Here is a 24,114-nt window from a genome sequence, read left to right as displayed (position 1 = left end):
TCGTAATAGTCCTGTAATAGTCCATTAATAGTCATGTAATAGTCCTGTAATAGTCCTATAACAGTTCTATAACAGTCCTGTAATAGTCCTGTAATAGTCACGTAATAGTCACGTAATAGTCATGTAATAGTCCTGTAATAGTCCTGTTGTAGTCCTGTAATAGTCCTGTAATAGTCCTGTAATAGTCCCGTAACAGTCCTGTAATAGTCCTGTAATAGTCCTGTTATAGTCCTGTAATTGTCCTTTTATAGTCCGGTAATAGTCCTATAATACTCCTGTAATAGTCCTGTAATAGTCCTATAATAGCAGTCTTTGACGTAGCAAGTAATGCTTTTGAGAACGTTACACAATAGTCCAGAGATTGTAATGCCTTTGAGGTCGTTACACAATGGTCCAGAGATCACCTGTAATAGTCTTTTTATAGTTCCATAACTATACATTACTTTCTCCATCCCTCCCTCCCTCCCTCCCTCCCTCCCTCCATCCCTCCCTCCATCCATCCCACCCTACCACCCTCCCTCCCTCCATCCCACCCTACCACCCTCCCTCCCTCACTTCCTCCCTCCATCCCACCCTCCCTCACTTCCTCCCTCATCCATCCCACCCTCCTACATCCCTCCCTTCCTCCATCTAACCCTCCCCTGCTTCCTCCCTCCCACCCTCCCTCCCTCCATCGAACCCTCCCCTGCTCCCTCCCTCCCTCCCTCCCTCCATTGAACCCTCCGCCGCTTCCTCCCTCCCTCCATCGAACCCTCCCTCACTCACTCCCTCCCTCCCTCGCTCCCTCCCTTCCTCCATCGAACCCTCCCTTGCTTCCTCCCTCCCTCACTCACTCCCTCCCTCCCACCCTCCCTCCCTCCATCGAACCCTCCCTCACTTCCTCCCTCCCTCCCACAGGAACCGCGAGAACAAGGTGAAGAAGAAGACGCGTAGGGAGTCGATACTGAAAAACACATCTAAGTTCATGATACGGTTCAACCACTCGAAGAAGAACAAGAAGTTGAAAGAGAAGGAGGCGAAGGAGAAGGAGGAGAAGGAGGACGGCGGGAAAAAGCTGTCCTACATGTTGATCAGACTGGGGAGAGGAACAGGAGGACAAGAGAAGAAAGTAGGGTTCTTCAACGGTCTGTTCAGGAAGAAAACGGCCACTGGAGCTCCGGACTTCAAGGCCCAGAGTCATTTGCTAGGGCAGGTTGCCGGGGCCACTAACTGGCTGACCAAGCGGTTTATCTCTACCAAGCATCGTCAGAGCGCCATGGGGGGTTTGGACTGGGCAGGGGGTGGGCATAGGTCAGGGTTCGGCCGTCAGGGAGGAGGGGGTCACAGCCGACAGGTCAGCATGAGGGGTCAGCAGGACGATCGTACCTATGGGTATCAGAACGGTGGCTATCAGCATGACGACGACGGCGATGATGTGTACGAGTACACAGAGGGGTACGACCAGCAGGTCATGGGGGGGTATGACCCCCGGGGGGTGGCAGGAGCAAGGGGATTTCAGAGGCGGTCTGTAAAGGCTCACGGTGGTCACGGTTACGGTTGCGGTCATACTGGTTACGATGATCAGGAGGAACCCTACGGGCAGCCCGGGTGGCGGGGCGGTCAGGGGTATTACTATGACGACACAGGTGAGTACTACGACGTTCCGTCGCAGGACCTGGGTTATTACGAGGATGAGCCGGGGCTCTACGATGACGACGGGGGCGGTTACTACGATGACCAGCAGGATCTCTATGACGACGAGGGCTGTGAATACTACGACCCCTACCAACAGCAGCAACAACAACAACAACAACAGAGTTACTATGACGACCAGGCCGCCATGGGGGGTTACTACGGGCATCAGCCGATAGGGATGTACGGCGAGGAGAGCGGGGCGATGGAGTACTATGACCCAATGGGAGCAGGGTTGGAGTACGATGAGTACGGCAATCTCTATGACGAGCAGATGGTGATGGACCCCCAGCAAGGTCACTACGACAACGGGATGCAGGGCCAGGGGGGGTTCTATGACGACGGGACGGGTGTGTACGAGGAGGTGATGATGGGAGGTAGAGGGGTTGGTGGTCTTTACCAGGACTACCAGCTGCACTACAGCGAGGAGGGACTACCTTTCCCAGACTTCTCCTACAATGCCTACAACTCCCAGCAGCCAGGAACACAGATGCCTTATGGGTATGACCCCATGGGGGGAGAAATCTCCCAGCAGGGGGCTAAGATGGCCTTCAGGGTGCCCAGGCCTCAGGTACGTCTGTTTGGGAAGGAGCGTCTGGATGTCCCTCCTGCACCTTTCACCCCGCCTCCTCCTCCGCTACCCGGTCACCACGACGACATCCTATCGGAGATACAGTACGAGGAGCAGGACACGTCGATGATGTCGCCGCAGCAACAGCTGTTGGCCCGGCAACAGATGATGATGTCGCAGCAGCAGCAGATGATGGAGCAACAACAGCTGCTGATGTCACAGCTGACCACACCGCAAGAACAGACGATGTCACCGCACGGTATGATGATGTCACCGAAACAGCAGATGATGGACGACATGACGATAAAACAGCAACAACAGATGATGTCAGCACACGATACGATGATGTCACAACAGCAGCCGATGATGTCACCACAGCAACAGATGGACGACGTTATGATGCGACAGCAACTGCATATGATGTCACGGCAACAAGGCATGATGTCACCACACCATATGATGATGTCACCGCAACAACAGATGATGTCGGCACAACAACAAACGATGGACGACATTATGATGCAACAGCAATTGCATATGATGTCACAGCAACAACAGATGATGTCGCCACACGATATGATGACGTCACCACAACAACAGATGATGTCAGAGCGGATGCCCCAGCCCCCTACTCCGACGGCCATGTTGATAAAGCAGCATAACGCCCCGAATGGGATGGGCGGTGCCATGATGGGCGGACCAATGGAGTACCCCGGAACCCCTGTGACGCCCCGCTCCCACCGTATGTCCCCCCTCCCCCATCGAGCCCACCCTTCCCCCACCCCCTCGAGCCGCTCGATGATGATGATGTCACAGCATCCCTCCCCCCGTGGCTCACCCCTGCCCACTCGCTGCCTCTCCCCCTCCCCCCAACCCTCCATGAGAGGCTTACCTCCCCCCGGCCAGAGACCCCGCTCTGTTCTCTACAGGAGGAAGTCTCCCCCTTCCTCCTTCGTGGCCTCACCCCTCTCCCCGCATCGACGACTCCAGCCCCAGCGTCCCCCTTCCCTGGCCCTCTCTCCCCGCCGCCCCCCGTCTCCCCCCTCCTCCCCCCGAGCCTCCACGATCCGGCGATCTCCCCCCTCCTCCCCCCGCGGCTCCATACGCCGAGTTATGCCTCCCCCCTCCTCACCCTCTCCCTCCCGTTTGGGGGGAGGGAGTGCTTTTGGAGCGAGGAAGGTCCTCCGTGGCACTCCCTCCCCCACCTCCCCCCGTCGTGCCTCCCCCCCTGCCTCCCCCCAGGTCAGGACGAGACCAAGGGACTCCATCCACCTCCTACCCTCCTCCCCCATCTCAATGCGAGCCTCCCCCTGTCCCTCCAGCCGTAGTTTCTCTCCCGCACCCCGCCCAACCTCCCCCACCCTCTCCCGCCACTCCGCGCATCTCCTGCGACAGGGGGAAACCCCTCTGGTGCGCCCGCGGTTCGGAGGTCGCGGCCCCGTTCCCATGGGAACCGTCAGACCTTCCCCCGTGGGAAGACGAGGACGACCGATGGCGCCGACCCAGAATGTCCCTCCTTTTAGAACCTCAGTCCGCTCCAACCACTCCGCCCTCACCCTCTCACCCCGCCTCTCTCCCCGCCTCTCTCCCCGCCTCACTCACCACCCCTCCCCCCAGATAGGCCATCGCCCTCCCCTTGGCCACAAGGAGTCAGGAAGGTACCTCCCTGGGAAACCCGTAGGCCGCGGTCGTCCCCTGATGAAGAGACAGTCTATTCGTGGGCCGGGCATGCCCCCCCCCTCTCCCCAACCCTCTCTCAAATGCTACCCTCCCCCCTCCCCTCACCTCTCCCACCGCCCCTCCTCTCCTCACCCTTCAGTACGTGCTTCCCCCTTACTCCCCCGCGCCCCGTCCCCGGACCCCTACTCTGACCCTTACGCCCAGGACCCCTATGGCCATTCAGAGCAGTTCGTTCCTTCCTCCCCAATGCTCCAGGGGGCACTCCAGAACCAAACCCTCCGTAACGCGTCATTCATCTCTGCTCACCTGCGACCCATGTCACCGTATGCCCAACAGGTACCGCAGTACACCCAGCCTTCCTCCCCCATGCTCCAGGGGGCGCTCCAGAACCAACAGCTACGTAACGCCTCTTTCACCTCCCCACTACAACAGCCTATGTCGCCCTATGCTCAGGATATGGGGGGTTATGAAGACACTATGATGCCTTCCTCCCCCATGCTCCAGGGGGCGCTCCAGAACCAACAGCTACGTAACGCCTCTTTCACCTCCCCACTACAACAGCCTATGTCGCCCTATGCTCAGGACATGGGGGGTTATGAAGACCCTATGATGCCTTCCTCCCCCATGCTCCAGGGGGCGCTCCAGAACCAACAGCTACGTAACGCCTCATATGCGTCACCGTTACAACGACCCATGTCCTCCTATGGATCTATGGGCGGGTACGACGAACCTCTCCCCCCTTCCTCCCCGATGCTAGGCAATGCTCTTCAGAACCAGGCGCTACGCAGAGCCTCGTTTGGAAGCCCGGCATTACAGCGTCGTGGGAACCCGTACGGTCCGGTGGTGACTCAGTACGACTACCACGCCGAGCCTGGCCCCTCCCCTCTACTCCACAATGCCCTGCAGAACCCCAACATGAGAAACGCCTCCTTTGGAACCCCGATGCTCCAGCGCCGAGGGGGCAACCCCTTTGGACCCGTCGTCCCTGACTACTACGGAGCCTTGCAGAACCCCCAGATGCGACAGATGGTTCAATCTCGTGGTGGCCTCCTTCCGCTCCGTTCCCCTTACGGACCGCTACAACCCAATCCCCGGTTTGGCAACTCACTCCAGAACCACAGACTCCACGGGACGATCGTCACAGATCCACCGAATCTAGCAGCGGCTCTCATGAACCCAGCGCTAAAGACAGCGTCGTACACCTTACCAGACGGTACCATCGCTATCGGACCCCAGCAGCAGAAGAATCCGAACCTCTCGGCGGCATTATCGAACCCTTACCTCAAATCAGCGTCGTATACTCTACCGGACGGCACCATTATCATAGACCCCAGGAAACCGGTCTCACCATCCGTCGGCCGCGCGCTCCAGAACCCAGCGCTGATGAACACTTCCTACACTCTGCCGGATGGAACCATTCGAGACCCCAATGCTCCCATCTCTCCTAACCTGTCTTCCGCGTTAAACAACCCTCACCTGAAATCAGCCTCGTATACGCTCCCTGACGGTTCGATTATCATAGACCCCAGGAAACCCAGATCTCCGAACCTCCTGGCGGCGTTATCCAATCCGTACCTGAAGACGATCTCCTACGAGCTCCCAGACGGTTCTATAATCATCGACCCGCGGAAACCCACCTCGCCCAACCTGTCCTCGGCGCTCCTGAACCCGGCGATGAGGAATGCCAGCTACGCCCTAGAAGGAACTGTGATCACCGATCCCAACGCTCCGATCTCTCCGAACCTGTCTTCCGCATTGATGAACCCACACCTGAAGTCGGCCTCCTACACGCTACCGGACGGTTCTATCATCATCGACCCACGGAAGCCCAAGTCCCCGAACCTGCTGGCAGCTCTACAGAACCCGTATCTGAAGTCAGTATCTTACGAACTGCCTGATGGAAGCGTCATTATCGATCCTCGTAAACCTCGCGGGCCGGACCTGTCGGGAGCCCTGTCAGGTGCCCTGTCGCAGAACCAGGACCTGATTAACCAGAAACGGTACCGACTTGGGGACGGAACCCTGGTGATCCCTGGGCAAAAGCCCCGCCTCGGCGCCGCCCTGATGAACCAGAACATGAGGAAGGTCAGTAACTGTTTCCTGTGTGTCAGTCATTGTTTCAATGTCTGTCACTGTTTACTTGATGCCAGTGATGACTTCCTCAATGACTGTTTCCTGTTTCAGTGACTGTTTCCTGTGTGTCAGTGACTGTTTCCTGTTTGTCAGTTACTGTTTCCTGTGTGTCAATGACTGTTTCCTGTTTCAGTGACTGTTTCCTGTGTGTCAGTGACTGTTTCCTGTTTGTCAGTTACTGTTTCCTGTGCGTCAATGGTTGTTTCCTGTAAGACAGTGGCTGTTTCCTGTCTGCCAGTGACTGTTTCCTTTTTGCCAATGACTGTTTCCTTTCTGGCAGTGACTGTTTCCTGTTTCCTGTGTTTTAGCACCTGTTTCTTGTTTCCTGTGTGTCAGTGACTGTTTCCGGTTTCCTGTGTGTCAGTTTGTTCCCTTTGTGTCAGTGACTGTTACCTGTTTCCTGTGTGTCAGTGACTGTTTCCTTTTCTCCTGCAGGTGGACTATCGTCTAGGTGACAGCGGGGCGCTGTCCGTCCGGCCCACCAACCCCAGGCTCTCTGAGGCGCTGCAGGAGAACCGGGACCTCCTAAACCCAAACCGGTACCAGCTGCCGGAACGCAATATGCTTATGCGGAAGTTTGGGAACCCGTACCTGGACGAGGCCCTGCAGAACACACAGCACCTCCGCTACGCATCGTACAGGTAGGTTACCAGGCTGCAGGTAAAACTCTTTATGGTTCCAGGTCGAACCCTATAAGGTTCCAGGTAGAACTTTTTTTTTTTTACCAAAGCGTAATTTGAAGGTTCTTCGTTGAGTGAAAAGCTTTTACCTGGAACCGAAAATGGCTTCTCCAACTGAGATAGCAGGAGAACTCTTTATGATTCTGGGTTCTGTTTCTAAGAGTGTAGAGCACCCCAGCCTTAGCTGTAATTTAAATATATTGTATCACTGTTATCTTTAAGTAAACAGAGTTCTTCTTCTTCGTCTTCTTTTTTTTTCCAGACTTCCCCCGGGGCTTCAGGGGCAGGATAACCGCTACGCTGTAGTTCCGCCGTACGGTCCACGATCCGGCCACTGGGCAGGCAACGCACGCTCCGGCCAGGAGGGGGATGATGTCTGGGCCTCAGAGAGGGTTCTACCGCACGGAACCGTGAGGAACCTCACCAAGTGGTCCATGTACCGCGAGGTCATGGACTCGGAGGGTATCACTCCCGCAGCGCCGGAAAAACCGGAGGGAACAGGGGAACCGGACTGGAACCCTGATAGAGAGGGGGAAGCCAACAGCTGGTACGAGAAGGTAGGACAACCTCTACTCGACATTCTCACCTTAATTCTTAAAAGTCAGGGGGGTTAAAACGTAAAGATCAAACTATTGATCGTTTAGCTATATTATTTAGAATTGTATTTTAAAATATTGATTTCGGTCTCCATAGAAACGCATTGAATAACACATTCATAAATGGCAAAAATAAAATAAAATAAAAAGACAGTCCAAAAAAATAAATCACAAGAAACAAGGTTTTGAAGTATCTGTCCTTGTCGTAAGGGACAGACCAAGGCGCAGCGGGTAATAGTGCTCATCCTTCTTTCTTTATTTAGAGAGAAAACTCAAAACAAAACGACGAAACAGTTCCATAAGGCTATACAGAAAACAAACCACCCACAAACCCCCACAGGGGAAAAGAAAAACAGACTGCTTAACCTCTATGGGCTAGGCGGGACGAATTCGTCCCACCTACGTAACAGCCAGTTGAAGCCTGTGGCGCGATTTTCAAATACCTTAAAAATCCTATTACTTCAATTTCTCAAACATATGACTATTTTACAGCTATTTAAAGACAAGACTCTCGTTAATCTAACCACACTGTCCGATTTCAAAAAGGCTTTACAACGAAAGCAAAACATTAGATTATGTCAGCAGAGTACCAAGCCAGAAATAATCAGACACCCATTTTTCAAGCTAGCATATAATGTCACAAAAACCCAGAAGACAGCTAAATGCAGCACTAACCTTTGATGATCTTCATCAGATGACACACCTAGGACATTATGTTATACAATACATGCATGTTTTGTTCAATCAAGTTCATATTTATATCAAAAAACAGCTTTTTACATTAGCATGTGACGTTCAGAACTAGCATACCCCCCGCAAACTTCCGGCGAATTTACTAACAATTTACTAAATTACTCACGATAAACGTTCACAAAAAGCATAACAATTATTTTAAGAATTATAGATACATTACTCCTCTATGCACTCGATATGTCCGATTTTAAAATAGCTTTTCGGTGAAAGCACATTTTGCAATATTCTAAGTACATAGCCCGGCATCACAGGGCTAGCTATTTAGACACCCAGCAGGTTTAGCACTCACCAATATCAGATTTACTATAAGAAAAATGGTCTTACCTTTCCTGTTCTTCGTCAGAATGCACTCCCAGGACTTCTACTTCAATAACAAATGTAGGTTTGGTCCAAAATAATCCATAGTTATGTTCCAACAGCGACGTTTTGTTCGTGCGTCCCAGACACTATCCCAATGGTAAATAACGGTCGTGCGCACGGCGCATTTCGTGACAAAAGATTTCTAAATATTTCATTACCGTACTTCGAAGCATGTCAACCGCTGTTTAAAATCAATTTTTATGCCATTTTTCTCGTAAAAAAGCGATAATATTCCGACCGGGAATCTGCAATTAGATAAACAGCCGAAGGAAAATATATCACTGGGTCGAATCGGGCACACGCCTAATTCCATTGTCCTCTGATGGGCCACTTGGAAAAGGCGATAATGTGTTTCAGCCTGAGGCTGCCTCGTCATCGTTCAGGTTTTTCCCGGGCTCTGAGAGCCTATTGGAGCCGTGGGAAATGTCACGTTACAGCTAAGATCCTGACTCTTCAATAAACAGAAGCAAGAACAACAACACCTTGTCAGACAGGCCACTTCCTGCATGAAACCTTCTCAGATTTTTGCCTGCCAAATGAGTTCTGTTATACTCACAGACACCATTCAAACAGTTTTAGAAACTTTAGGGTGTTTTCTATCCATATGTAATAAGTATATGCATATTCTAGTTACTGGGTAGGAGTGGTAACCAGATTAAATCGGGTACGTTTTTTTATCCGGACGTGAAAATACTGCCCCCTATCCCAAACAGGCTAAGTATGGCTTCCAATCAGAGACAACTAACGACACCTGCCTCTGATTGGAAACCATACTCGGCCACACAAAGAAAAACGAACATAGAAAATGAAAACTAGAACATATCCCCAAGAAACATGACAGTCCTGTATCTAGAAGATATAAGAAAGGTCAGGAAATATTGTACACTTTCTTTTAACCCTTGTTTTTTTTTTTTGTAAGGCACAAAAATACCTTCATACTGTACCTCCATAATTTCTTTGAGCTGGTACAGGTTACATTCAGACGAGTGCTGTGACATGTTCAGGTGAATGTGAATCTTCACGTTAGTTCATTGCTCGAAACGGTTCAGACGCTACAAACAGAAGTTGGCATCAACTGTCCCCGACTTCGGACGAGTCCCGACACTACAGACGTTTTTTGTGAGAAGACCGATTTTTATGGTCTGACAAACATCGCTCTCTGGCTCTGTAACCTTTCACCCCAGATGGGATGACTCACGGTCTGACAAAACATCACTCTCTAGCTCTGTAACCTTTCACCACAGATGGGATGACTCACGTCTGACAAAACATCGCTCTCTAGCTCTGTAACCTTTCACCACAGATGGGATGACTCACGGTCTGACAAAACATCGCTCTCTAGCTCTGTAACCTTTCACCACAGATTTGGATTTCTCACGGTCTGACAAAACATCGCTTTCTACCTCTGCAACCTTTCATCACAGATGGGATGACTCACGGTCTGACAAAACATCGCTCTCTAGCTCTATAACCTTTCACCGCAGATGGGATGTCTCACGGTCTGACAAAACATCGCTCTCTAGCTCTGTAACCTTTCACCACAGTTGTGGATGTCTCACGGTCTGACAAAACATCGCTCTCTAGCTCTGCAACCTTTCACCACAGATGGGATGAATCACGGTCTGACAAAACATCGCTCTCTAGCTCTGTAACCTTTCACCACAGATGCGGAACTGAGACATCGGTGGATTGAGATGCATCCAAAGCAACAACAAAAAAACTCTCCAGATGTCTCACTTCCTTAATCTGACAGATTTTTGAGGTGGATTGTTTTAATATTGCTACTTAGATTGATGCTCCGGTGTGTCAATCGACTCTAGGGAGTTAAAGGGGAACTTTCATTCAAAAATACTATATTTTTGGTATTTTGTTCATTAGTCTACTCTCGATACAGTCCCCAAAAATGTTTTGCATGTCAGCAATCAAGTTATTAAGGTATTGGACTTTTAAGAAGCAAAGTTCTCACCAACGACATAATCATGATGAAGAGAAATTCACCATTAAAGGGGAACTTTCATTCAAAAATACTATATTTTTGGTATTTTGTTCATTAGTCTACTCTCGATACAGTCCCCAAAAATGTTTTGCATGTCAGCAATCAAGTTATTAAGGTATTGGACTTTTAAGAAGCAAAGTTCTCACCAACGACATAATCATGATGAAGAGAAATTCACCATATTACAACTTAAGATGGTTCCTCACACTGAAAGTAGGTCTCTGGGCCAGGAGAAACTGGATTCCTACACTACCTCAGACCAGACCTGACCTGAGAGAGACAGACAGACAGACAGACAGACAGACAGACAGACAGACAGACAGACAGACAGACAGACAGAATCCAAGCTCGATGCTTTTCTGTGTATCCCAAAAGATATTATGGGATGATGAAGTCTTCAAAGGAAGACTGTATTTTAATACAGAGCATTATAAGCATTTTAATTTAATGTGTGGTGTGTGTGTGTGTGTGTGTGTGGTGTGTGTGTGTGTGTGTGTGTGTGTGTGTGTGTGTGTGTGTGTGTGTGTGTGTGTGTGTGTGTGTGTGTGTGTGTGTAGATCTACTCCATCAGGTGTATGCCTACGGTGGGTCACAGGGTGAAGCCTTGGGCGTACGGCATGGAAGACATGACACAGCTGGAGTAAGAACACTACTTCCTGTGTGCCAGTAACTACTTCCTGTGTGTCAGCTACTACTTCCTGTGTGTCAGTGATTACTTTATGTGTGTCAGCAACTACTTCCTGTGAGTCAGTAACAACTTCCTGTGTGTCAGCAACTACTTCCTGTGTGTCAGTAATTACTTCCTGTGAACCAGTGACTACTTCCTGTGTGTCAGTAACAACTTCCGGTGTGTCTGTGACTACTTTATGTGTGTCAGTTACCATTTCCTGTCTGTCAGCAACTACTTCTTGTGTGTCAGCAACTACTTCTGTTGTTTCAGTTACTGTTTCCTGTCTGTCAGTAACTACTTCCTGTGTGTCTGTGACTACTTCCTGTGTGTCTGTAACTACGTCCGCAGGATCAGTTCCTGTTTCCTGTATGTCACTAAACTGCTATCCGGTGTGTCAGTGACTGTTTCCTGTGTGTCTATAACTTTTCTGTGACTACTTCCTGTGTGGCTGTGACTACTTCCTGTGTGTCTGTGACTACTTCCTGTGTGTCTATAACTCTTATCTGTGTGTCTATAACTGTTTTCCCGTGTGTCTATAACTGTTTTCTGTGTGTCTGTGACTACTTCCTGTGTGTCTATAACTGTTTTCCTGTGTGTCTATAACTTTTTCCTGTGTGTCTGTGACCACTTCCTGTGTGTCTGCAGGGAGCTGAATGAGACCACGGTGCTGATGAACCTGAAGAAGCGCTACGACCAGGAACTCATATATGTAAGACCTCAACTCATACATTCGTACAACATTTATGAGCTTTAGAGTCGAACATCATTCGTCAAACACACAACTGAACACCGTTGGTGGAAGTTGATACAGTCAGAATCATAACAGTCAATCTAGGCTGTCTGTTACCCGCTATTCAGTTAGAAAGGTGCTTGTTGCTCCCCCTCTCTCTCTCTATTTCTCTCCCTCTCCCGCTCTCTCTCTCTATCTCTCTCTCTCTCCCCCACCCTCTCTCTCTCTGTCTCTCTCTCTCTCTCTTTCCCCCTCTCTCTCTCTCCCCCACCCCCCTCTCTCTCTCTCCCCCACTCTCTCTCTCTCTCTCTCTCCCCACCCTCTCTCTCCCTCCCCCTCTCTCCCTCTCCCTCCCCCTCTCTCCCCCACCCCCCCTCTCTCTCTCTCCCCCACCCTCCACTCTCTCCCTCTCTCCCTCTCCCTCTCCCTCTCTCTCTCTCTCTCTCTCCCTCTCCCCCTCCCCTCCCTCTCCCTCTCTCTCTCTCTGTCCCTCTCTCTCGCTCTCTCTCTCTCTCTCTCTCTCCCTCTCTCTCTCTCCCCCACCCTCCTCTCTCTCTCTCTCTCTCCCTCTCTCTCTCTCTCCCTCCCTCCCTCCCTCCTCTCCCTCTCCCTCTCCAGACATATATAGGTATTATCCTCATCTCAGTGAATCCCTACCAGATGTTCAACATGTACGGGACGGACGTGGTGTTGCAGTATGAAGGACGCGGAATAGCAGACAACCCTCCGTAAGACATGCAGACTATCTCTCTCTCTCTCTCTCTCTCCTACTGACTCCTCGCCTCAACAACCAGACATCCTGACTCTCCTACTGACTCCTCACCTCAACAACCAGACATCCTGTCTCTCCTACTGACTCCTCACCTCAACAACCAGACATCCTGACTCTCCTACTGACTCCTCACCTCAACAACCAGACATCCTGTCTCTCCTACTGACTCCTCACCTCAACAACCAGACATCCTGTCTCTCCTACTGACTCCTCACCTCAACAACCAGACATCCTGACTCTCCTACTGACTCCTCACCTCAACAACCAGACATCCTGTCTCTCCTACTGACTCCTCACCTCAACAACCAGACATCCTGACTCTCCTACTGACTCCTCACCTCAACAACCAGACATCCTGTCTCTCCTACTGACTCCTCACCTCAACAACCAAACGAATGCTTCAGTACCTGGTCAGTCTCAGTATGAATGGTTCAGTACATGGTCAGTCTCAGTGTGAATGGTTCAGTACCTGGTCAGTCTCAGTATGAATGGTTCAGTACCTGGTCAGTCTCAGTGTGAATGGTTCAGTACCTGGTCAGTCTCAGTATGAATGGTTCAGTACCTGGTCAGTCTCAGTATGAATGGTTCAGTACCTGGTCAGTCTCAGTTTGAATGGTTCAGTACCTGGTCAGTCTCAGTGTGAATGGTTCAGTACCTCATCATTCTCAGTATGAATGGTTCAGAACCTGGTCTCAGTACCTGGTCAGTCTCAGTATGAATGGTTCAGTACCTGGTCCGTCTCAGTGTGAATGGTTCAGTACCTGGTCAGTCTCAGTATGAATGGTTCAGTACCTGGTCAGTCTCAGTTTGAATGGTTCAGTACCTGGTCACTCTCAGTATGAATGGTTCAGTATCTGGTCAGTCTCATTATGAATGGTTCAGTACCTGGTCAGTCTCAGTGTGAATGGTTCAGTACCTGGTCAGTCTCAGTTTGAATCTTTCAGTACCTGGTCAGTCGCAGTATGAATGGTTCAGTACCTGGTCAGTCTCAGTATGAATGGTTCAGTACCTGGTCAGACTCAGTATGAATGGTTCAGTACCTGGTCAGTCTCATTATGAATGGTTCAGTACCTGGTCAGTCTCAGTGTGAATGGTTCAGTACCTGGTCAGTCTCAGTTTGAATCTTTCAGTACCTGGTCAGTCTCAGTATGAATGGTTCAGTACCTGGTCAGTCTCAGTATGAATGGTTCAGTACCTGGTCAGTCTCAGTATGAATGGTTCAGAACCTGGTTAGTCTCAGTGTGAATGTTTCAGTACCTGCTCAGTCTCAGTATGAATGGTTCAGTACAGGGTCAGTCTAAGTATGAATGGTTCAGAACCTGGTCAGTCTCAGTATGAATAGTTCAGTACCTGTTCAGTCTCAGTATGAATGGTTCAGTACCTGGTCAGTCTCAGTGTCAATGGTTCAGTACCTGGTCAGTCTCAGTATGAATGGTTCAGTACCTGGCCAGTCTCAGTATGAATGGTTAGGTACCTGGTCAGTCTCAGTATGAATGGTTCAGTACCTGGTCAGTCTCAGTATGAATGGTTCAGTACCCGGTCAGTCTCAGTATGAATGGTTCAGTACCTGGTCTGTCTCAGTGTGAATGGTTCAGTACCTGGTCAGTCTCAGTATGAATGGTTCAGTACCTAGGCCAGTCTCATTGTGAATGTTTCAGTACCTGCTCAGTCTCAGTATGAATGATTCAGTACCTGGTCAGTCTCAGTATGAATAGTTCAGTAACTGGTCAGTCTCAGTATGAATGTTTCAGTACCTGGTCAGTCTCAGTGTCAATGGTTCAGTACCTGGTCAGTCTCAGTATGAATGGTTCAGTACCTGGCCAGTCTCAGTATGAATGGTTTAGTACCTGGTCAGTCTCAGTATGAATGGTTCAGTACCTGGTCAGTCTCAGTATGAATGGTTCAGTACCCGGTCAGTCTCAGTATGAATGGTTCAGTGTCTGGTCAGTCTCAGTGTGAATGGTTCAGTACCTGGTCAGTCTCAGTATGAATGGTTCTGTACCTGGTCAGTCTCAGTATGAATAGTTCAGTTCCTGGTCAGTCTCAGTGTGAATGGTTCAGTACCTGGTCAGTCTCAGTGTGAATGGTTCAGTACCTGGTCAGTCTCAGTATGAATGGTTCAGTACCCGGTCAGTCTCAGTGTGAATGGTTCAGTACCTGGTCAGTCTCAGTATGAATGGTTCAGTACCTGCTTAGTCTCAGTGTGAATGGTTCAGTACCTGGTCAGTCTCAGTGTGAATGGTTCAGTACCCAGCCAGTCTCAGTGTGAATGGTTCAGTTGCTGGTCAGTCTCAGTATGAATGGTTCACAACCTGGTCAGTCTCAGTATGAATGGTTCAGTACCTGGTCAGTCTCAGTATGAATGTTTCAGTACCTAGTCAGTCTCAGTATGAATGGTTCAGTACCCGGTCAGTCTCAGTTTGAATGGTTCAGTACCTGGTCAGTCAGTTTTAATGGTTCAGTACCTGGTCAGTCAGTTTGAATGGTTCAGTACCTGGTTAGTCTCAGTGTGAATGGTTCAGTACCTGGTGATTCTCAGTATGAATGGTTCAGAACCCAGTCAGTCTCAGTGTGAATGGTTCAGATCCTGGTCAGTCTCAGTATGAATAGTTCAGTACCTGGTCAGTCTCAGTATGAATGGTTCAGTACCTGGTCAGTCTCAGTATGAATGGTTCAGTACCTGGTCAGTCTCAGTATGAATGGTTCAGTGTCTGGTCAGTCTCAGTGTGAATGGTTCAGTACCTGGTCAGTCTCAGTATGAATGGTTCAGTACCTGGTCAGTCTCAGTATGAATAGTTCAGTTCCTGGTCAGTCTCAGTGTGAATGGTTCAGTACCTGGTCAGTCTCAGTATGAATGGTTCAGTACCTGGTCAGTCTCAGTATGAATAGTTCAGTTCCTGGTCAGTCTCAGTGTGAATGGTTCAGTACCTGGTCAGTCTCAGTGTGAATGGTTCAGTACCTGGTCAGTCTCAGTATGAATGGTTCAGTACCCGGTCAGTCTCAGTGTGAATGGTTCAGTACCTGGTCAGTCTCAGTATGAATGGTTCAGTACCTGGTTAGTCTCAGTGTGAATGGTTCAGTACCTGGTCAGTCTCAGTGTGAATGGTTCAGTACCCAGTCAGTCTCAGTGTGAATGGTTCAGTAGCTGGTCAGTCTCAGTATGAATGGTTCACAACCTGGTCAGTCTCAGTGTGAATGGTTCAGTACCTGGTCAGTCTCAGTATGAATGGTTCAGTACCTGGTCAGTCTCAGTATGAATGATTCAGTACCTGGTCAGTCTCATTATGAATGGTTCAGTACCTGGTCAGTCTCAGTATGAATGTTTCAGTACCTAGTCAGTCTCAGTATGAATGGTTCAGTACCCGGTCAGTCTCAGTTTGAATGGTTCAGTACCTGGTCAGTCAGTTTTAATGGTTCAGTACCTGGTCAGTCAGTTTGAATGGTTCAGTACCTGGTCAGTCTCAGTGTGAATGGTTCAGTACCTGGTGATTCTCAGTATGAATGGTTCAGAACCCAGTCAGTCTCAGTGTGAATGGTTCAGAACCTGGTCAGTCTCAGTATGAATAGTTCAGTACCTGGTCAGTCTCAGTATGAATGGTTCAGTACCTGGTCAGTCTCAGTATGAATGGTTCAGTACCTGGTCAGTCTCAGTATGAATGGTTCAGTACCTGGTCAGTCTCAGTATGAATGGTTCAGTACCTGGTCAGTCTCAGTATGAATGGTTCAGTACCTGGTCAATCTCAGTATGAATGGTTCAGTACCTGGTCAGTCTCAGTATGAATGGTTCAGTACCTGGTCAGTCTCAGTATGAATGGTTCAGTACCCGGTCAGTCGTATAGATGTGTACCCCTCTCTTTACTCTTTTCTCCCAGGCATCTGTTTGCCATCGCCAGTGTTTCCTACACCACCATGATGGATGCTAAACACAACCAGTGTATCATTATCAGGTACAAGTCAACGTAGTGCTGTGATAATGCTGTGATAATGTTGATACATTATGGAATATATATATAGGATTACTGGAATATCACAGATAATGTGTTGTAGTGTGGATAATGTATATTGTATACACTACCTTCAGAAAGTTTTCACACCCCTTGGTTTTATCCACATTTTTTGTTGTTACGGCCTGAATTTATAATTAAGATTTTTTGGGGGGTCACTGAGCTACACACAACACCACATAAATGTCAAAGTGGAATTATGTTTTTCAAAATATTTACAAATTAAAAAATGAAAAGCTTTAAAATGTCTCGAGTCAATAAGTGTTTGTTATGTCAAGCCTAAATAAGTTCAGGAGTACAAATATGCTGAAGATATCCCATATTAAGTTGCCTGTACTCACTCTATGTGCAATAGTAGTGTTTAATATGATTTTTTGAATGACTACCTAATCACTACTGTCCCTGGTTCGAATCCAGGCTGTATCACATCCGGCTGTGATATGGTGACGCACAATAGGCCCAGTGTCATCCGGGTTCTGATGGGGTAAGCCGTCATTGTAAATAAGAATTTGTTCTTAACTGACTCACCTAGTTAAATAAAGGTTTTATATATATATATATATATATATATATATATATATATATATGTATATATATATATATATATACATATATACACTACCAGTCAAAAGTTTTACAACACCTACTCATTCAAGGGTTTTTTCTTTATTTTTTACTATTTTCTACATTGTTGAATAATAGTGAAGACATCAAAACTATGAAATAACACATATGGAATCACCTAGTAACCAAAAAAGTCTTAACCAAATCAAAATATATTTTATATTTGAGATTCTTCAAATAGCCACCCTTTGCTTTGATAACAGCTTTGAATATTTCGCATTCTCTCAACCAGCTTCACCTGGAATGCTTTTCAAACAGTCTTGAAGGAGTTCCCACATATGCTGAGCACTTGTTGGCTGCTTTCCCTTAACCTCTATGGGACCGGCGGGACGAATTCGTCCCACCTACGTAACAGCCACTGCCATCCTGTGGCGCGATTTTCAAAATCTTCAAAATCATATTACTTCAATTTCTCAAACATATGACTATTTTACAGCCATTTAAAGATAAGACTCTCGTCAATCTAACCACACTGTCCGATTTCAAAAAGGCTTTACAACGAAAGCAAAACATTAGATTATGTCAGCAGAGTACCAAGCCAGAAATAATCAGACACCCATTTTTCAAGCCAGCATATAATGTCACCAAAACCCAGAAGACAGCTAAATGCAGCACTCACCTTTGATGATCTTCATCAGATGACAACCCTAGGACATTATGTTATACAATACATGCATGTTTTGTTCAATCAAGTTCATATTTATATCAAAAACCAGCTTTTTACATTAGCATGTGACGTTCAGAACTAGCATACCCCCCGCAAACTTACGGGGAATTCGCTAACATTTTACTAAATTACTCACGATAAACGTTCACAAAAAGCATAACAATTATTTTAAGAATTATAGATACAGACCTCCTCTATGCACTCGATATGTCCGATTTTAAAATAGCTTTTTGGTGAAAGCACATTTTGCAATATTCTAAGTACATAGCCCAGGCATCACGGGCTCGCTATTTAGACACCCGGCAAGTTTAGCACTCACCATAATCATATTTACTATTATAAAAATGTCATTACCTTTTGTTGTCTTCGTCAGAATGCACACCCAGGACGTCTACTTCAATAACAAATGTTGGTTTGGTCCAAAATAATCCATCGTTATATCCGAATAGCGGCGTTTTGTTCGTGCGTTCCAGACACTATCCGAAATAGTAAAGAAGTGTCGCGCGCTTGGCGCAATTCCTGACAATAAAATTCAAAGTATTCCATTGCCGTACGTCGAAGCATGTCAACCGCTGTTTAAAATCAATTTTTACGTCATTTTTCTCGTAGAAAAGCGATAAAATTCCGACAGGGAATCTCCTTTTCGGCAAACAGAGGAAAAAATCCCAAAGGCGGGGGCGGTCGGGGTCACGCGCATAAGCTAGTGTCTCTTGATGGGCCACTTGAGAAAGGCGATAATGTGTTTCAGCCTGGGGCTGGAATGACGACATTCTCTTTTTTCCCGGGCTCTGAGAGCCTATGGACGACGTGGGAAGTGTCACGTTAGAGCAGAGATCCTTAGTAAATGATAGAGATGGCAAAGAAGTTCCAGAAATGGTCAGACAGGCCACTTCCTGTAAAGGAATCTCTCAGGTTTTGACCTGCCATTTGAGTTCTGTTATACTCACAGACACCATTCAAACAGTTTTAGAAAATTTAGGGTGTTTTCTATCCATATGTAATAAGTATATGCATATTCTAGTTACTGAGTAGGAGTGGTAACCAGATTAAATCGGGTATGTTTTTTATCCAGCCGTGTCAATGCTGCCCCCTAGCCCTAACAGGTTAAGTCTGCTGTCTTACTCATCCCAAACCATATCAATGTGTTTGAGGTCGGGTGATTGTGGAGGCCAGGTCATCTGATGCAGCACTCCATCACTCTCCTTCTTGGTCAAATAGCCCTTACACAGCCTGGAGGTGTGTTGGGTCATCATCCTGTTGAAAAACAAATGATAGTCCCACTAAGGCCAAACCAGATGGGATAGATAGCGTATCACAGCAGAATGCTGTAGTAGCCATGCTGGTTAAGTGTGCCTTGAATTCTAAATAAAACACAGTGTCACCAGCAAAGCACCCCCACACCATAACACCTCCTCCTCCATGCTTCACGGTGGGAAATACACATGCAGAGATCATCTGTTCACCCACACTGCGTCTCACAAAGACACTGTTGTTAGAACCAAAATACATATTTCCACCAGTCTCTTCTTGTTATTGGTGTCCTTTAGTAGTGGTTTCTCTGCAGCAATTCGACCATGAAGGCCTGATTCACGCAGTCTCCTCTGAACAGTTGATGTTGAGATGTGTTTGTTACTTGAACTCTGTGAAGCATTTATTTGGGCTGCAATTTCTGAGGCTGGTAACTCTAATGAACTTATCCTCTGCAGCAGAGATAACTCTGGGTCTTCCTTTCCTGTGGCGGTCCTCATGAGAGCCAGTTTCATCATAGCGCTTGATGGTTTTTGCAACTGAAGTTGAAGAAACTTTCAAAGTTCTTTAAATTGTCCTTATTGACTGCTCTTCATTTCTTAAAGTAATGATGGACTGTCATTTTTCTTTGCTTATTTGAGCTGTTCTTGCCATAATATGGACGTGGTCTTTTACCAAATAGGGCTATCTTCTGTATACCACCCCTACCTTGTCACAACACAACTGATTGGCTCAAACGCATTAAGAGGGAAAGAAATTCCACAAATTAACTTTTAACAAGGCACACCTAAAACAAGGCGCACCTGAAATGCATTCCAGGTGACTACTTCATGAAACTGGTTGAGAGAATGCCAATAGTGTGCAAAGCTGTCATCAAGGCAACGGTTGGCTATTTGAAGAATCTCAAATATAAAATATCTTTTGATTTGTTTAACTTCAAGATCGGTGGCCGAGACGGTTGAGCCAATGTAGGCAAATGTGATTAACTTGAGGTTGTAAGAAAGACAAATTTCCAGGACATAGACATATATATATATATATATATAATATTATTGACAGTATGTTTATTTTACTCCATGTGTAACTCTGTGTTGTTGTATGTGTCAAACTGCTTTGCTTTATCTTGGCCAGGTCGCAGTTGTAAATGAGAATTTGTTCTCAACTTGCCTACCTGGTTAAATAAAGGTGAAATAAATAAAATAAATAAATATCTGATTTTGGTAGAAAGCTTAAAATCTTGTTAATCTAACTGCACTGTCCAATTTACATTAGCTATTACAGTGAAAGAATACCATGCTATTGTTTGAGGACACAATTATGAACTTGAAAATGTATAAATAAACCAATGAGACACATTTGGGCAGTCTTGATACAACATTTTTAATAGATATGCGCTGGATCGCTCTAAAACGTTGCACATGCAGTGCTGCCATCTAGCGGCCAAAGTCTAAATTGCACTTGGACTGGAATAATTCCTTATTGCCTTTTTCTTGCATTTCAAAGATGATGGTACAAAAAAATAATTACTTTTCTTTTTTTTTCTTTTTCTTTGTATTATCTTTTACCAGATCTATTGTGTTATATTCTCCTACATTCCTTCCACATTTCCACAAACTTCAAAGTGTTTTCTTTCAAACGGTATCAAGAATGTGCATATCCTTGCTTCAAGGCCTAAGCTACAGTTAGATTTGGGTATGTCATTTTTGGTGAAAATGTAAAAAAAAGGGGTCCGATCATTAAGAGATTTACTACATGATTCCATATGTGTTATTTCATAGTTTTGATGTCTTCGCTATTATTCTATAATGTAGAAAATAGTTTTAAAAAATAAAGAAAAACCCTGGAATGTGTTCTAAATCATTTGACCTTTAGTGTTTGACCTTCAGTGTTTGACCTTTAGTGTACGTATAATAATAAACATCTCTGTACCCCACACATACAATTATCTGTAAGGTCCCTCAGTCGAGCAGAACAGTTCAAACACAGATTACAACCACAAAGACCAGGGAGGTTTTCCTAATGCTCCGTAAAGAAGGGCACCTATTGGTAGATGGGTAAGAAAAACAACAACAACAAAAAACATTGAATATCCCTTTGAGCATGGTAAAAGTTATTAATTACACTTTGGATGGTGTTGTCATGGATGTCGTTGGGTAGAGATGACCAAAACGCAGCAGGAATGTGGATGCTCATCTTGAATATTTATTAAACACAGAGAGCACGGAAAAATTAACAAAACGAAGAACGACAAAAGACAGTTTAACAGGCTATACTCACAACAGCAGTGCTAAAGACAACTATCCACCAATCCCCAGGTGAAAACAAGCAACTAATATATGACTCCCAATCAGGAACAACGTACAACTGTTCCTGATCGGGAGCCACACAGACCACACAGAAATAGACAAACTAGAAAACCATACAAAACACAAACCCTTCTGCCACGTCCTGACCAAATACTAATACAATTACTCCCTCTGCTGGTCAGGACGTGACAGGTGTATCAATACACCCAGTCACTACAAAGATTCAGGCGTTTGCTTTCTAACTCAGTTGCCGGAGAGGAAGGAAACTGCTCAGAGATTTCACCGTGAGGTCAATGGTAACTTTAAAACAGTTACAGAGTTTAACGGCTGTGATAGGAGAAAACTGAGGATGGATCAACAACATTGTAGTTACTCCACAATACTAACCTAAATGACAGAATGAAAATAAGGAATACTGTACAAAATTTACAAAAAAATCCAAAACATGCATCCTGTTTGCAACAAGGTACTAAAGTAACACTGCAAAAAAATTGTGGCAAAGCAAAATCACTTTTTTGTCCTGAACACGAGCATAGTAGTGGCTGCATCATGTTATGGTTATGCTTGTAATTGTTAACGACTGAGGAGTTTTTCAGGATAAAAAAATAAACGGAATGGAGTTAAGAACAGGCAAAAATCCTACAGGAAAACCTGGTTCAGTCTGCTTTCCACCAGACACTGGGAGATGAATTCCCCTTTCAGAAGGACAATAACCTAAAACACACGGCCAAATCTACACAATGTTTTGTACTCAGAGATGTGAATACTGATATTTCTTTATTTATTTTTCATTACATTTGCTAAAATTTCTGAAAAACATGTATTCACTTTGTCATTATGGGGTATTGTGTGTAGATGGGTGAGGAGAAAACAACATCAATTGAATCCATTTTGAATTCAGGCTGTAACACAACTAAATGTGGAATCAAGTCAAAGGGTTATGCATACTTTCTGAAGGCACTGTGCAAGGATAATGTACTGCTACTGGGAGTGATGATACTGATAATGGTGTTAATGCTTCAGTTAATGCAGTTTGTCTTGAAAATATTGATAATGCATTCATTTGGGCTAATATTGGTTAGTAATGTTTGATATTGGTTGATAGTGTTGATAACGTTGGTCGTATTAATAATGTGTTTCAATGGGAAGATGGATCATGTTGATAATGGTTTAATGTTGGTTTAATGTTGGTTTAATGTTGATATGGTTTAATGTTGGTTTAATGTCGATAATGGTTTAATGTTGATAATGGTTTAATGTTGGTTTAATGTTGATAATGGTTTAATGTTGATATGGTTTAATGTTGATAATGGTTTAATGTTGATATGGTTTAATGTTGGTTTAATGTTGATAATGGTTTAATGTTGGTATGGTTTAATTTTGATATGGTTTAATGTTGATATGGTTTAATGTTGGTTTAATGTTGGTTTAATGTTGATAATGGTTTAATGTTGATAAAGGTTTAATGATGATAATGGTTTAATGTTGATACGGTTTAATGTTGATAATGGTTTAATGTTGATAATGGTTTAATGTTGGTTTAATGTTTATATGGTTTATTGTTGATAATGGTTTAATGTTGATAATGGTTTAATGTTGATAATGGTTTAATGTTGGTTTAATGTTGATATGGTTTAATGTTGATAATGGTTTAATGTTGATAATAGTTTAATGATGGTTTAATGTTGATAATGGTTTAATGTTGATAATGGTTTAATGTTGATATGGTTTAATGTCAATAATGGTTTAATGTTGATAATGGTTTAATGCTGGTTTAATGTTGATAATGGTTTAATGTTGATATTGGTTTAATGTTGGTTTAATGTTGATATGGTTTAATGTTGATAATGGTTTAATGTTGATAATGGTTAAATGTTGATAATGGTTAAATGTTGATAATGGTTAAATGTTGGTTTAATGTTGATACTGGTTTAATGTTGATATGGTTTAATGTTGATAATGGTTTAATGTTGATATGGTTTAATGTTGATAATGGTTTAATGTTGATATGGTTTAATGTTGATAATGGTTTAATGTTGATAATGGTTTAATGTTGATAATGGTTTAATGTTGGTTTAATGTTGATAATGGTTTAATGTTGATATGGTTTAATGTTGATAATGGTTTAATGTTGATAATGGTTTAATGTTGATAATGGTTTAATGTTGATAATGGTTTAATGTTGGTTTAATGTTGATATGGTTTAATGTTGATAATGGTTAATGTTGATAATGTTGATAATGGTTTAATGTTGATATGGTTTAATGTTGATAATGGTTAAATGTTGATATGGTTTAATGTTGATAATGGTTTAATGTTGATAACGGTTTAATGTTGATATGGTTTAATGTTGATAATGGTTTAATGTTGGTTTAATGTTGATATTGTTTAATGTTGATAATGGTTTAATGTTGGTTTAATGATGATAATGGTTTAATGTTGATATTGGTTTAATGTTGATAATGGTTTAATGTTGATAATGGTTTAATGTTGATAATGGTTTAATGTTGGTTTAATGTTGATATGATTTAATGTTGATAATGGTTTCATGTTGATATGGTTTAATGTTGATAATGGTTTAATGCTGGTTTAATGTTGATAATGGTTTAATGTTGATATTGGTTTAATGTTGGTTTAATGTTGATATGGTTTA

General features: G+C 45.1%; 1 protein-coding gene across 1 annotated transcript in view; it reads left to right on the top strand.

Moving 5' to 3' along the window:
* The first annotated feature begins 10,791 nt into the window (after positions 1-10,791).
* LOC106592580 (unconventional myosin-XV) overlaps positions 10,792-24,114 on the top strand; it is a 274,787-nt gene continuing 261,464 nt past the window's right edge. The window contains exons 1-5 of the mRNA XM_045692035.2: positions 10,792-10,803; positions 10,998-11,080; positions 11,756-11,819; positions 12,459-12,568; positions 16,485-16,559. Of these exons, the coding sequence (XP_045547991.2) occupies positions 10,792-10,803; positions 10,998-11,080; positions 11,756-11,819; positions 12,459-12,568; positions 16,485-16,559 (344 nt within the window). The remainder of the gene's footprint in view (positions 10,804-10,997; positions 11,081-11,755; positions 11,820-12,458; positions 12,569-16,484; positions 16,560-24,114) is intronic.

This window comes from Salmo salar, chromosome 12, assembly GCF_965601325.2.
Source record: "Salmo salar chromosome 12, fSalSal1, whole genome shotgun sequence".
Classification (NCBI taxonomy): Eukaryota; Metazoa; Chordata; class Actinopteri; order Salmoniformes; family Salmonidae; genus Salmo; species Salmo salar.
The sequence above is the reverse complement of the archived record's forward strand: the minus strand, read 5'-3'. Positions and strand labels throughout refer to the sequence as shown.